At 38.2% G+C, this 14,976-nt stretch overlaps 1 protein-coding gene across 1 annotated transcript in view; it reads right to left on the bottom strand.

The window, feature by feature from the left end:
• The window catches only part of SEPTIN7 (septin 7), a 63,293-nt gene extending 61,606 nt beyond the window's left edge, over nucleotides 1–1,687 (bottom strand). Inside the window, exon 1 of the mRNA XM_059839628.1 lies at nucleotides 1,676–1,687. Within this exon, the coding sequence (XP_059695611.1) occupies nucleotides 1,676–1,687 (12 nt within the window). The remainder of the gene's footprint in view (nucleotides 1–1,675) is intronic.
• Between the last annotated feature and the right edge of the window lie 13,289 nt (nucleotides 1,688–14,976).

The following is a 14,976-nucleotide window of genomic DNA, read 5'->3' as shown; positions in this document are numbered from 1 at the left end:
CCTCAGAACTTTAAAGTAAAAATATTTCTTCAATTAAAGCAAGGATATAAAACCACTATCACCTTTAAAGTATTGAATGCAAGAAGGACTAACCTGTTGGCAGTCCAACAGCACCAGTCAATAAATGGACTCTTTGTTTTAAGTCACCCAACTGATTTCTCCATTTGGCAAATAAACTATTAATCTCAAACAAAACTACACCATTGGAAAGACTAAGTTAGAGGCTCAAGTTTAAATACTCATAATGCAACAAATGTTATTACTTCCCTAAATGTAGGAATCTTTATGTTGTGTCATCAAGGAATTTTAAAGAAACTTTTTGTTTCAATATAGCCTTTGGTGCAGCTATAATCTCATCTGAAAGGTTTTAAAGTCTTTTAAAAATCAGCCAGGAATTTAAAATCCAAATATTTGTTTTAATTTTCCAATCTATTACTGCACGTAAGGAATGGAATTTATCACAATCTGAAAGCCTGAGATGGAGCCAGTGCTTCAGAGATATTACATGACATGCAGGTCAGTGCTGTTAAAGATATTAAAGGGCTCCTTAACAGTGCAGGTCCTTAATAACCATTAAGGATGTGGAACTCCTATTCATCCTACCAGATATGAAATATCTAATCACAGTCAGACACTCCTAATAGCTCTACTTGTCAGCCACCTGCATTTTTTAGTATCTACATACCTTTTAATGTGTGTCATATTTACCAGAAACAGCTCACTCCCTCACTAGCTAATTCCTTTGCTTGAAAGAATAGGTTTCCATATAACTCTAAAGGTATTTCTCTTCCCCTTTATAAAGAATTCCACACTTCAGATGTTTTACCCCTATAAACTTCTATATCACTGAGCATGAAATGCTAAAAAAGAACAGATGGCAAATTTTGGGTTGTTTGCTTTATTAAGCGGGTCTACATTAATTACACCCATAATTTTAGATAATTATATGAAAATGGTAGTATGAGAAAGAGAAAGATGTATGAAATGTTACACTGGGCATTAATGCTGTGTTTAATGTGAGATTTTCCCTCAAGAGGAAAAAGCCTTTTAAAAAATTGCAATTTAAAAAAATGCAGCTGGATGCCAAATTCAGATTACTGGTACACCAACTAAAACTGAAGATTTCAACATCCTGGTTTTTAAATGGTTGCCTTTGTTCATAACTTGCCACTTCTAAAGAGACCAAAACAAATTAGGAATTGAGTTTCTTTAATTACCACAACAGCTTTTAAAAGAACTTAGTATTTTTTTTTGTAAAAGAGTTGAGTTCTACTGTCTTGAACATGGTGCCAAATGAGATCTCATGTTTCTAATACTTACAATACCTTCCCCTTAATTTTTATCCCTTCCTAATTTTCAACCAGCTGCTACCTTAGCTCAATTTTAGTTCATCTACTAAAAACCTAATGCTAATTCTATTCCTACATTAGCTGTAAAACATCTGCATCAAGGTAATACTTACAGCTACTTTGTAAACAACACATTTCCATCATTTTCACAATTGAAGATATCAAGAGAATACATCCAGAAGTAGTCCAGTAAAATGATGAATTTGAACCATTGCAGCAACAAGTCCATGCAGGTGCAGCCGCAATCCAGAGAGAGAGGACCAGGGCAGTGTGAGAAAGAAAAGAATAGAAGAAAACGTTACTTACATTTGATCAAAGTAACTCACAGTATTGTCCATCTAGTATACTTAGGATGCAGCACTTTAAGCAGAATCACAGAATGGTTTGGGATGGAAGGGGTATTGAGGAACATCTACTTCTAAACCCCCTGTCATGGGCATGGACACCTTCCACTAGGTCAGTCTGCTCTAAGCCCCATTGAACACTTGAACACTTCCAGGGATGGGGCACCCACAACTTCTCTGGACAATCGGCTCCAGTGCCTCACCACCTTCACAAAAAAGAATTTCTTCCTAATAGCTAATCTGAACCTATCATCTGTCAGTTGAAGGCTATGCCCCTTGTCCTCTCACTTCATACCCTTGTTAAAAATCCCGCTTCACCTTTCTTGCAGGCTTCCTTAATTGACTTTGTTATTAACCTGAATTTAGTTTGGATTATACACAAGACAACCTAACTTCATGGTAATATACTACATGAACTCCAGCCCTTTAATGATCAATATAGGTAGCTATACAATAGCTCTTTTTACTTCAGTTATTCAACATGGTTTTGTTTGCCATATGCTACCTGAACCTATAATGGGTTCAGGCGTGTTTCTTCTTCTGAGGTGTTCACTAGAATATGCAATCTCATTTCAGCACACCACTACATAGCATCTTTATTTCAGTGTGGAAAAGGTACAAAAAATCAAAGCCATCATCCCCGCAAATGTCTCCCAGGATTTTGGGCTTCTAAGTCACTTTACACATTCAGTGAACAGTGTCAATTCACTTCATTTGCAACACTGAGCATTAGAGTACTGCTGCAACTTTGGGCACAACTGCCCTGGTTCAACAGCCAGAAAATAAAGAACAAAGCAGGGAGCACAAGCTAAGCGTCTGTTCAGCAACATCTAATTCTGTGCACGACAAGAGGTCGACAATCGTTCTACAACATGCCGCTTACAATACCTTAACTAAAAGGTGTATCACAAAGATTCTGTTTGTCACTAAACATCTTCCCATGCTTGAGTATTTCAATACATTGATACTAAAAAAGTAAGTAAAAAAAAAATCTTAATATCAAATTCTAGGCCAGCAGTTAAGATGCTCCTGCACCTTAATATCTAATTTTTAATCAATCCCATAGTTCCAGAGTCTGAATTTATTTTTAGAAACTTTACACTGTGATAGAAACTGCAGTTCAAAGTGGCACTGAAGTCTCCTTCTGCTTTTCTACCTAATGCAATATAAGCTTTCTGCTTATACAGCCCCCTTCATGTTCTATCAGCATCCAGAGCCATACCAGCTCAGCACACTAGGCACACTGCTGCTGTACTCTTCTGAGAGGACAAAAAAAAGCAAAGCACTGCTGAATAATGCCAGTCCTTCTCTGTACCTCATAGAAAGGTGGCTCTGGGAGGAAGCTCCCTTTGTTTTGGGAGGAAGACAGATGCATATGCAGCAGAACTGAAGCAAGCTGTACAGGCTGGAACATAACTAATACTGCAGATCCCACAGCAGTCCCAGTACTCCAAGATTTTAATATCAACCACCTTAAGTACTACATTACTATCAGGTATCATGTTACACATCACTACTTTCAACTGTGAAAGAAGGTAAAATCATCAAGCACCAATTCACCAAGTGAACACAGAGGCCTCTGTCCCTGGACAAAAACAGTACTATTTCAAATCCTATCATCCAGCAAGAACTGCCACATGGGTCACACCGAAGTTCCTGCCTTCACCAATAGCTAGAAACATACATCTAAGGTAGCACATACAGCAGAATACAGCAGTGTTTCTCTTAACACCTCCACAGCCTCCAAAGATCCACCTCACAAGCATTTAGGATAGGGTATTTCTTCACTTAAACAGCATTTGACCAATTTCTCTTCCATGCACACTCTTCTTATAATCACAAAAACAGCAACCACAAAAGTCCCTGTAGCAAGGACTCCCTCTGTACATTGTTAGAAGGATGACTTTATAATTTCAAAATTGCCTCCTCTTAGCATGGTTGTATCTTCATTGGAAAACAGCCCTAATCATCGAACGTACTGCATTCAAAAGAAGCCATTTCATGCCTCTGATTGCTCCTGCTGCTCTTACATAACTCTACTCTAGCTCCGTACTCTTCTGAAGCAGCCAGGGCAAGAGCTACACACAGTATCCAAGAGGCAAAACACAAATCCAATGTCTGATCATGTGCTCTTACTCTCCCATTCTTTTATCAATTCCCAACATGAAACTTATTTGAATCCTTCCAAGCACTGAGCTGATGACACTGTGAACTGTACACAAGACCTCACTCCTGAGCTCTAAAAAACATTCACAGCTTGTCACTGAGCATGCAGCACAGCAGTCCACATGTATCACTTTACATTCATCCATGATGCATTCCAGCTATCACTGTATATCAAGTCTTCAAATATTTTCATCTTCTTGTAGTTGTCAGCTATCTCCAATCCAACTCAGCACAAATGAAGGCAAGCCATACAATTATAAACTTGGCCTTAGATGACTTTCAGTGCATACACTCTGTGTACTCAATGTTGCTTTAATGTATGTCTCCCTCAAGCAAAATGTCACAGCCCACATAAACCAGCTGCAGAGCTGGTGTTTTTGGATCCATCATCTGAATCAATGAATTAATAGCCAGCAGCAAACTGCTCTAACTATGCAAATGAGTGAAAAGAGAAACAAGGCATCAGTGGCTTCCCAAGCAGTTCTAAAGAAGATGACTGATATTAAAAAAAACAAGTAGTTTCCTTTAAAAGAAGTCTGTCATCTTTGTTATTGCCCAGACACTGTAATTTACACTTCTCCTTTATTCTGGGATGACTGTGTTCAGGAGTGATAAATTTAAAGTATTTCTTCAGATATTTCCATCTGGGCCAAAAGATCAGAGCCTCTGACCTAAGGTCCAGCGCCTGACAAAAGAGCACACCTTATCCCTCTGACTAAAAGGAGGTCCAAGGCGAGCTAAAGCCATTTTTTAACTCTATGATGTGCAACCTGAGAGTTCAGCTCACACTCAACACGGGTAAGTGCAGCTTCTGTGCACTGGTAGCAACCAACAGCCTGCAATATGATGTTATGAAAATTCTTTGAGGATTTATGACATAGCCAAACTAGCAGCAAATATTAATGAAGACAGCTGGAGAGAAAATAGAAGACCAAACAGAAAAGCAGTGTGACATTAGGGAGTCACTGTCCTTTCCAATCAAAGTCGCCTTTAGTGTTTCTCAATCAAACTTACTCTAAGAAAAAGAAATAATTCTTTTTCCTTTAGTCACCTCTTAGGAAATACTGCTTTTAAAAGTACCCAGGAATATCACAGAAAACCCAAAAAATGTTGAAATCTGACCACAACACAAAGTGATATTAAAAAGGGCAGATACCCTCTGCATTTGGCATATAATAGCAATGTTTGTTGTCATCAACAATGAAAAGAAAAGCTGATCATTCTTCACGCATTTCACACAGCTGGAACCAGAAGCACCCTCTGAACACGTATTTTTTTCTAAAATTTATATTTACTATGGTGTCAATTTATTTTGGTAAGGTAACTAGATGTAGGGCAAGTTTTCCTTATATACAATTTACTTGACTCAGTGCTGCTAAAACATAAGAATTTGCACCTGCTCTAACAATGATTTCAAGAATTAAAATAGTATTTTTAGAACTTTAAACTGAATTTCTGCAAACCCTTTAGCCACAGTATTTCTATGCAATATCCTACCACCATGCTGGGAATATGACCAGTTTGACAGTTTCTGGTTCTATGCATAATGGCTGGTCTATGAGCACTGTTTACCTCTATTTCCTCTACTATCCCTGACATGGTAACTTTTTATTTTCTTCTTTCTAACACTGCTAGTTATTTAAATCTCCACATCAATAGAGAGAAGCCTGCAAAACTTGCAAGAAGGCCTTACCAACATCTTCAAAAACCCTTTAAATTTTCTACAGTTTATATAATGTTGCATTTTTTCAACTTGTCAATATAGAGGCAATACATAAAACAAGTCAGACATCTCCCCATCTTGTACTCCCACATCAGAGACACAACTGCACATCTTGCAACTTACAGTTTTTGTTATTGTATTCTTAAAATAGAGGCTTTAGGTAGCAGTATTTAGTGTAATAATGCTTCTACAATCCATGAGCACTTGTTAAGATAATATGGAGTACCTCAGCATTGACTTTTTTCTCTGCAAAAACCCTTAAGATAAAAACAATCCATACTGAAAAAACAACTAACAGAAAAAAATCCAAATAACAAAAGAAAAAAGTATGGAAATAACAATATAAAAGGGAAACTCATTAGATCTATTTGCAAAGTTAAACTTAAGCTGAGCATCTATGAACACATTTGTCCTTTCACTATTCAAAATAAAGTAAAAATATTTGCTGGGTCAGTAACATCTGCTGTAATCTGCATGGCAGAAGTCTAGCACTGATGGAAAGGAAATGAGCACTTCTATTCCCTCAAACAGACATCAGCTGCAGCCTTTCTTCACAAGACAACAACTTGGTTTCCAAGTGTGAACTGAGGGTATAGCCAACATTAGAAAAAATAAAAAATATTTCCATAAAGGATTAAAAAAAAGAAAATCCTTTCAATGCATAACCACAATTAAGAAATTAGGATCTCTTTTGGTCTCTAGTAGCAAGCTGAAGAAGTCAATAAGTAATAATTTCAAGCACTGATCCAGTGAATGCACTAATTCCACTGTTCCTCAAAATCACACTAGGCATAGTGAATGAGCAGGTGAAGAATGAGCTTTAGGCTTCCCTCTTTTTCCTATACCAGACACCATCATCTGGCTTATTAAAAGTAGTGCTGAAATACATGTGATTTCTGCACTATAAAGAGTAGACAGCTTAATCTATCTGTTGAGCTACAGGCAGCATGTCCAGGAGGAAAGCAGAAAACCCCCAAAAAAAGACAAACAGGATGTAGTAGGCACACTACTAAAGCTGAAGTTCTCTGTAAAAAGAAACCTGAGAGACTTCAGGGGCAGTGTACAATAAATACGCACAGCAGCTATAGCCAACACAGCCAGTGCTGCACTTCTTTGAGCAGCCAAAGTGCAAGAGAGCAGACAACTACAGCAAAATGAAGCCAGTTAAGTAGTAACTAATTATAGTTATAGAAGGGGCAGAGAGGGAGGAAAGTTGTCAAACTATAAAAGCAAGCCTGTATAACTAAAACATACAATATTAAAAAGTTCTACCCATGATGACTCTACAGAATAATTCAGGCCAGCCACAAATGTTGACAATTTTTTGTAATAGTTCAACATCTACTAGAATTAGCTAGGCAATGAATTCCTTGAAAATAAAGTAAACCTTTTTTGCATTTTAGATGAAATTTTAAAGTACAAGAATACTACTTTAAAGCTGCTTGAGTGTGCATTTCCCCCTTTATTCTGGTTTTAAAAACCCCTTTGCCTGCCTGCAGAGAGCAGCACACAAACCACCATCATACAGTAACTTGCAGCCAACTGAAATGACCAACTAGAAATCACATTTGACAGTGAAGTGACCGATTATCTTCCACTCTATAAAGTCGGGGTTGAAATGAAATGGCAGCTGGGGACCTCATGTCAAGAACAGCACCAACCACACATCACTTGGTGCGTCCATCAAAACCATTAACCTCCCTAACTCTTCTTCCTCAGTTTTGCTGTCCTTGAATGTTTATTCCAATACAAACACTGAACCAAGGGCTGAAGATGAAAGAAACAATAGAAAAACATAATAAAAAAACAAAAAAAAAAAACCCCAAACCCTAGTTTGCAAGATCTCTCGATACAAAGCCTCCAAGGGAAAAAAAAAACCACTGAACACAAACAAACAACTCCAACAAAAATGAAAACAAACTATCTGCTATTCAACTTCATATTTAACATGTCTCATGTCTATTTAGCTTGTTGATATTTCCCAAAAGACATGTAATAAAAGATTTTAAGATAATTTTAAAACCCCCCCAAAAAACCCTACCAACCAATACCAAAATGGTGGCATCTTTCAGACAGTTTTATCTCACACTACTTTCATCTCCTATGACATCAACCAAACTATGGTTTTGAAAAGAGCCATTTTTAAATAAATGGATATTCTCCCCCATGTAGGTCAGTGCCTCTACGTGGAGTCCATTTCGAGTCTCACTTAGCACTGGAAACACAGAAGGAAAAAAGGACAGTAAGTCTTAAGAAACAAACTAACATGCCTTGCCACATTGTATCATTTAGTTCCTTTGTCATTTCCTTTTTCAGTTCCTTCATGTTCACCCTCACATCGCATTTTCCTTACAAATTTGCATACAGATTGATCAGTTAACTGAAAGAATCAGCAGGAGATGATTAAAAAAACCAAAATAAAAATAAATAAAAAAACCCAACCCAATAAAGAACCCCAGGAACAAACCCAAAACAACTGATTCCATACCAAATCTCTGGGTGAAGCAGTAGCAACAGCACAGGTATCTCATATAAGCCCACAGGTATCTCTTATAGTTTGACAACTTTCCTCCCTCTCTGCCCCTTCTATAACTACAATTAGTTATAGAAGGGGCAGTTACAAAAGTCAGTTTCTCAGGAAGAGTAGATTGCTACTATCCAGCTGGCAGTATTTCAACCAAGGGACTCTGAAAAACGCATTTGCAGGTGTGCACTTTGCACTTCCTTCTGTTCAATGCCTGGAATTCCCACAGAAGTGAACTCCCCAGCAGCACATCCCATTCTGCCTTCTCATCAAGCAGCTGTAAGGATGGCAGGACAAGAAACAGCATTATTACAGTTCTAGCCCAAAGGGTTACTATCAGATCTAGTAAAACTTCTTGAACACGTAGGTGCAGAAATGCTAATGAGAGGTGAATCATTCATGCAAAAATACTCAAGCACATTCAGCATAGTCTAAATGAAGTGTGTTTCCCTTAAAGAGAGAAATTACAGTATTTCATCCTGATTCTTCTGTTAACGTGGACAATTCTCATTTGAGAAGTAACTAGGGTGAAGGGCTTTTATCATACATTTCTGTTCAGTGCATGCATATTGTTCCAATATGGAAGTCATCTGGTTTTCTGTATATCCATATTTTCCGCTACTAGTTTCTATGCTGAACTCCTTACCCTCTGCCATAGAGAAGCTTTCGTAAGTCCTGCTGGTTTCACCACGACAGATATTTTGAGCTAAAATTCTAAGGCATATGTCCCTGTTCCCACTATAAGACCATATTTCAATGATACCAAAACACAGAATTTAGGCTTTTAATTACAATTTTCAAGATATGCTGAAATCATATGCTTCAATTCTTCTACTACAAGGTTTATCAAACCTTGAGAGGGGTCCATAGGGATTATTATTACATTACTAATGCTTGGAGAATTTCACCTTTTAACTATTTCCACACTGAGTTCTCTATTTAGAATATAAAGAATTCTAATGAGACCAAGATGATTTAAAAAAGACCCAGGTGTTATTTCAAAGAATTATGCCAAGTCAAGTATTAAAAACCACTTCATGTGTTAAATTTAGCTGTTATGAAACACAGCTGGCTGGCTGCATTGTTTTTAATTATCTTTATTTTTAAGCTAGAAAGATACCACAGAAAGATAGCTCCCATTATAATTACTATGTAAGGAATATAGTAAGTAAAAGTTAAGATTGTTCCATGTGACTTGCAGTGGCAACTGATACAAAGAATGGTCCACATGTACAGTAAAATCTACCATCCTCATTTAATATTAAGACTATTACAATATATAGTTGATAAAACTACCATTGATCTGTAAAACAGTTTGGCATTTTGAAATCCTAAAGATTTATTTCATTTATTCTACGTCAAAGATTTAATTTTTAACTTGCTGTTTACTGCACATGTTTTTCAAAGAGGAAAGCAATACATCTGAGAGCAACCAAATCACCAGCAGTCAAACTGCTTTGGATGACAAAACTAAGGAGGAATAAGGAGTGAAGCCACAGCTGGATTGCAAACCATCCCAGTGATTAACAGCACCAAAGCTGTTGATTTCTCAACTTCCCAAATCCTTTTGTTTTTGGCTTTAGGGAGGAAGCTGGCTGTGAAGAGCATGCATTACATGGTGAAACATGTACACCAGCTGAGCAGCTATCCTGCATGATTAGCTCTGTCAAATTTTCAAGTGGGAGTTAAATCCTCTCCACACCTTGCTGCCACACCAGAGTACTCAACAGGCAAGATGCACAGCCAGAAACACAATTCAAAGCAACAAGAAACCCAGGAACATTGTTGATGCTCACAGCATTGAACATCAGAATTGAACATACCAAAAAACAGTCACGTTTACCTAGGGGGACACTGGATGCCTTGCAGGCAGATCACAAGGCCAGGGACAACTGAAAATCATTATTCAGCAACCAAGTTAGAGGCCATCCATTAATACTTCCTTGCAGAAGCTGTGTTTTAATCACTATCAAAGTCTTCTTCAAATTAACTCTTGCATGAGTTTGGACAAACATGTCAGTGACCCTTCATTACTAATGTATAGAGTACATAATAATGTATATTACATTTGAATGTCAGTATATTACTAATATACTGACATTCAAATAACTTAACTTGGTCTGCACAAAATACTGAGTATTAATATGATTTTGACCTCCCCAGCTGAAAATTTCAACTGTTCAAGAATTCCGAACAGAATAAACCTCAAAACACCTTTTATAGAGTCCCTGTTATTAAATACATGAAAAGGATCACCACCACCCAGCTCAAAAATTAACTTGCTGAATTTGAAACTGCTGGTAAGGAAAAACTCCCTGCTGATATTCCCAGCTTTCCTTGCCAAATTTTGGGGGGGGGGGGGGGGGGGGGGGGGGCTCATTAGCCCTACCTTCTCCTCCCGTCAAGCATCTAGTCTTCAGCATTATTTTGAATTTGCAACATTTAGCCATTTTTTAACTGATTGAAAAGGAGATTTTTTTTTTTAATTCACAATCCTCAACTGTACAACAACCACATATTATGGTTTTTGCCCCAGTGCCTTTAAGGTCTTGTTCCTCATTGTTTCAGTCTCTCAGATAGAAACTGCAGGTTCTTTCCAGTGCTCTGAGAACTTACTGGTTTGCAGATGCCCACAGAATTGCAAATAAGAGCACTGAAGGTCAATATTTGGCACAGCTGAACAGAAGGAGGTGACTGCAAACTTCAGTACCATATTGCAGCAGTTTGCAGTCTATTCTCCTCTAAGTTCTCCCTCAACTAAGTGCTACAAAAATAAAGAACACAGAAGGCAATAGGATGGCTTCCTTCCCTTTACCCATCATCAAGGGATTACTAAGACCTTGATTTCACACCATCTGGCAAAGCCTCCCAAGAACAAACTTAAGATAATCTTGAATCTCTTGGTTTGTTAATATACCTTTACTAACTACAATAAGGACATGCTTGCTCCCAGAAGCAAGGGATGGGGAGAAACAAGATGATGGGTTTCTTGGCATCAGTCTACTTTAGAAACTTTCAAATTTTCACATTTGCTGTCCCAAATGTGAAAGCAATAAATTACATTTAAGCCAGCATCTGGAATTTTACAACAGTGCATATTGCTAAGATCACACATTCAGAAAGTCCTCTGCTGTCAGAAAGCTTCCAGAGAATTAGATTTCTCCAGCAACAGCTTTTAATGCCTCAAAACTGCCTTTTTTTTTTTTTTTTTTTCCTTTTTTTCCTTTTATAACAGGAAGTCAGCTAAAACTGTGACAGCACCACAGACAGGATCTGGTCATGACTACAAGACTCTCGGCACTGTGAGATTTCTGCAGCGATCATTAATGAGGGCCTCAGTTTTGCAAATCCCTCTAGAAAAGTCCTAATGCTAATATAATATTACCATAAATGTCATAGGCAATGATTCAACGGCCTGTAATAAAAAGCCTCACCTCACCCATTCAGTGATCAAGGAGTGAGCAACATGAGCTGAAACAAAGGCCATTAAACTTTGCCCACTTGTGTTTATCCTCAGATAAGTCACCAGCTCTCACCAAGAGGAAAGTACTACATTCTCAACCACTAGCACTAATTCCTCCAACAGGATACAGTCTTCCTCCTTCCCTATCTCAACCACTGGCAGAGTGGAAATAAACAAGCTGTACAACTGGATCAACTACCACCTATCCCTGCTGCCTTGGGCACACCAACACAGCAACTGACAGCCTACGTTAAGATTCAGATTTGGGTGGGAACAGCAAATGAAGCTCTCTTCTCTCTGCAGCAGTGCTGTGTCACACCAGCCTAAAGCACATCCTAAACCAAGGCTGCACGTGGCTCTCTACTGCCCAAGTGGTCAGCTGAAATTCCAGCTCTCGCCTCAAACCCACTTGCATTTCTTTTTCCATGCCAACGCTTCTATGACCACATGGTATGAAAGGTTCGGGCAGCTCAACTAATAGAAAGAAAAACCATATTGAGGAAGAAAAAGTAGGAAGACCCTGTGAGCTGAGCTCCACGAACTGACTCACTATTGGGTTGAAGAGGCACCAGGGTTGGCAGAGCAGCAGAGCTGCCTCCTTTCAAGGAGCTGGCCAAGATTCACCAGGAACTGTACCACCAGGGCAAGCTGAGGCTGCCCTCCTATCAGTTCTGATAAGTGCATATTGAACAAGTGAGAATAGCTCACACGCCCAGCTGAAAACTACTCTACTGTAAGGTTAACTTTCCATTACATCAGCAAGCTCATCTAATCACACCACCGTATGAACACTGCAAGTTTTCATACACTGTGCACAGAAAACACATACAATCAAGACAGGATTTTTCAACTGCAGTGCAGTCACATATCAGTCTAGGCTATAAAATCATATGGTAAGGTTCTTACAAAACAACAAAAAGGAAAGCAGAGAATACTGCTGGGCACACTAGAATTTTCTGCACACTGTAACAGAATTACACATAAATGAAATTCAAAACTGCAACTGGCCAACACTGGAAAAGGTTTGATTTAAGATTTATGTTAATGTTAACTTAAGTATTCTTGGCAATTTTGACCACCTCACTAGGTCAAGTTTTATTTTATTTAAAGTTCAGTATGAATTATTACATGAATGGTCTTTTAAATGCACAAGATATAAAACCAGGCAGTATTTAATGCAATATTCTTCTAAGAATCTACCTGCCCATAATTCAGTCACAATTGTTGGCAGCAGTACCAACCTCCATGCCATCTTACATTTTTCTCAGCATCAACTCCATTGACCTACAATGCTTTTTCAGACAAATGTCACCCCAGAAATTCTGCCATCAAGGACTTCATCTGCCTTTTTGAAAGGTTTCTTTGTAATAACATCACTGTATGATAGGCTGATTCTTGCATATATTGAGACTGCTTTGATTAGAATTTGATAAACTACTATTTCATAGTTCAACATTCACTAACAATGCTGAAGAGTACACCTCATATACCTAGTTTGTATTTCTATTTTTCTGGCCATTCTCCTGTCATGCTTTACTCACAGCACTGGAAAGAAGCCTCATATGGGGTATTCTCTACTTTAAGAGCACACTTCTAAAGACCATTGTCATCTTTTTATCTTTTTTGTCAAACAAAATAGCAGTCTAAAGTAATTTTTCTTTTCTTCAGGTCTCACATCCTTTGTGAGTATGATGCAATCTTTCCATTTAAAAAGCTCTATTCTAAAACTGTCAGACCAAAAGTATGTGCTGTATCTTAAATTCATTCCTCTAGAGCTACAATGGGTCATGGGAGGAAGCAATCTACCTAATGTTTTAATCAATCCTCCCCCTGCTTGTAAGTCAACACCTTAAGTATTCAGATTAAAAAATAAGAAGCACACAACTATTAATAGCTTTAAGTAATAAGAACAATAATTGTAATAAGCAAAAAAAGAAAAAAGGCAATTAAGAAAAGCTGTATCTGGAGATGTTATTTTCAATGTTGACCAAAAAAAAAATTCTAAAGCTTCTGTGCCACTAACAAATAATTCAGCTCTATTTTAGTTTAAGTGCTTCTGAATGTAACACCCAGAGTGATACTGTTCAGCAATACTGCTTCCAAAATTATTTTCAAATGCGTACTGAGCTATCACTGCGTTAAATGACAGAAATGTGCCGTGGAAACAGCCACACAAAGAGCCATTTGAAAATAAGATACAGAAGTATTCTGTTCCTCATGAGTGGCTTTAAGAAGGGCTGCTGGGCAATGACTGTGAGCAGCAGCCCTGCCAGCCCCTGAGACCAGCAGGTTCCTGTAAGGCACATCTGAAGCATGGAATTGCACTGATGCACAAAAAGTAGAAGATTAAGTGGCTTTTGGGGGAAGGAAGTCCAGGACGTACATCAGAACAAGGTTTAGTCAGGAGTGTGTTTTACACTGCTCTAACTCAAACTCTGTCAAAAGGAAAGTGGATACATATTGGCTTCTGAAGGGCCTATGAACCTACTGGCTACTTTTTGATTTTTTTAACACAAAGTAAGGAGGCCTTGGCTTACAGGAGTTTCACAGCCACATCCACGCAATGAAGCCAATACCTGGTTTCACAGGGCTGCTGCATTAAACTAAAGTTATGAAAGTAAATACCGACCTGATTGTTTCCTATTTAAAAACCCCACATAACAGAAAGGAGCCACCTGACAACATTACAGAGTTATCAGTAATGCAGCCATTAAACCAGGTCTGAAAAAAAAAAAATCGACTCATCCCTGACATACATGAAACTCACTCCGGCAAGGTGAACAGGAAATCACTGGTTTCTGTGAGCCGAGTTCCTGGCCCCTGCAGTTGAGAAATGCCTTCACCTCGCTTGTGCCACCATCCCCATCTCTGCAAGATATCTACTCCACAAACATCAGCTCAAGACGTTCAAACCCTCCCAGGGAATAGTTTGTGACCGCCTACAGTTTAACACTACCCCAAATTTGAATTACTAATTTAAACGAGGCTTAACTAAACTACTTAAATGGTGACTAAATGCCATTCTAATTACAGAGCACACATTTGCAATTAACTAGCTCATTTCAGGAGCTGGAGCACCAACTTAGAGAAAAGAGAACATCACTCATACATACATACGCATCTCTGGTCTAGACAGATTAAGTGAAGAGTCTGGCAATAAACTGAAGCTAAAAATGTGTGTCATACTACAGTCCTCTCTCCTACACCCTCTCTGAGGCAAATTTCCCTTCACTGACTTTATGCTTAAAATGAGGTTTTGAAACTGCAGCCATTGTATTTTGCAAATCTTTGTTGTCTTAATGGGTATTTTAAGATAGTAATAAAAAAAACCACCATAGCAGCACTGAGTTACTAGATCTGAAGAAAATAAAGCACACGAAGTATGAGCCTGCCCCATGAAAGAGACC

Source organism: Haemorhous mexicanus, chromosome 1 (assembly GCF_027477595.1).
Source record: "Haemorhous mexicanus isolate bHaeMex1 chromosome 1, bHaeMex1.pri, whole genome shotgun sequence".
In the NCBI taxonomy this organism is placed as follows: Eukaryota; Metazoa; Chordata; class Aves; order Passeriformes; family Fringillidae; genus Haemorhous; species Haemorhous mexicanus.
This window is presented reverse-complemented; position numbering and strand designations above follow the sequence as displayed.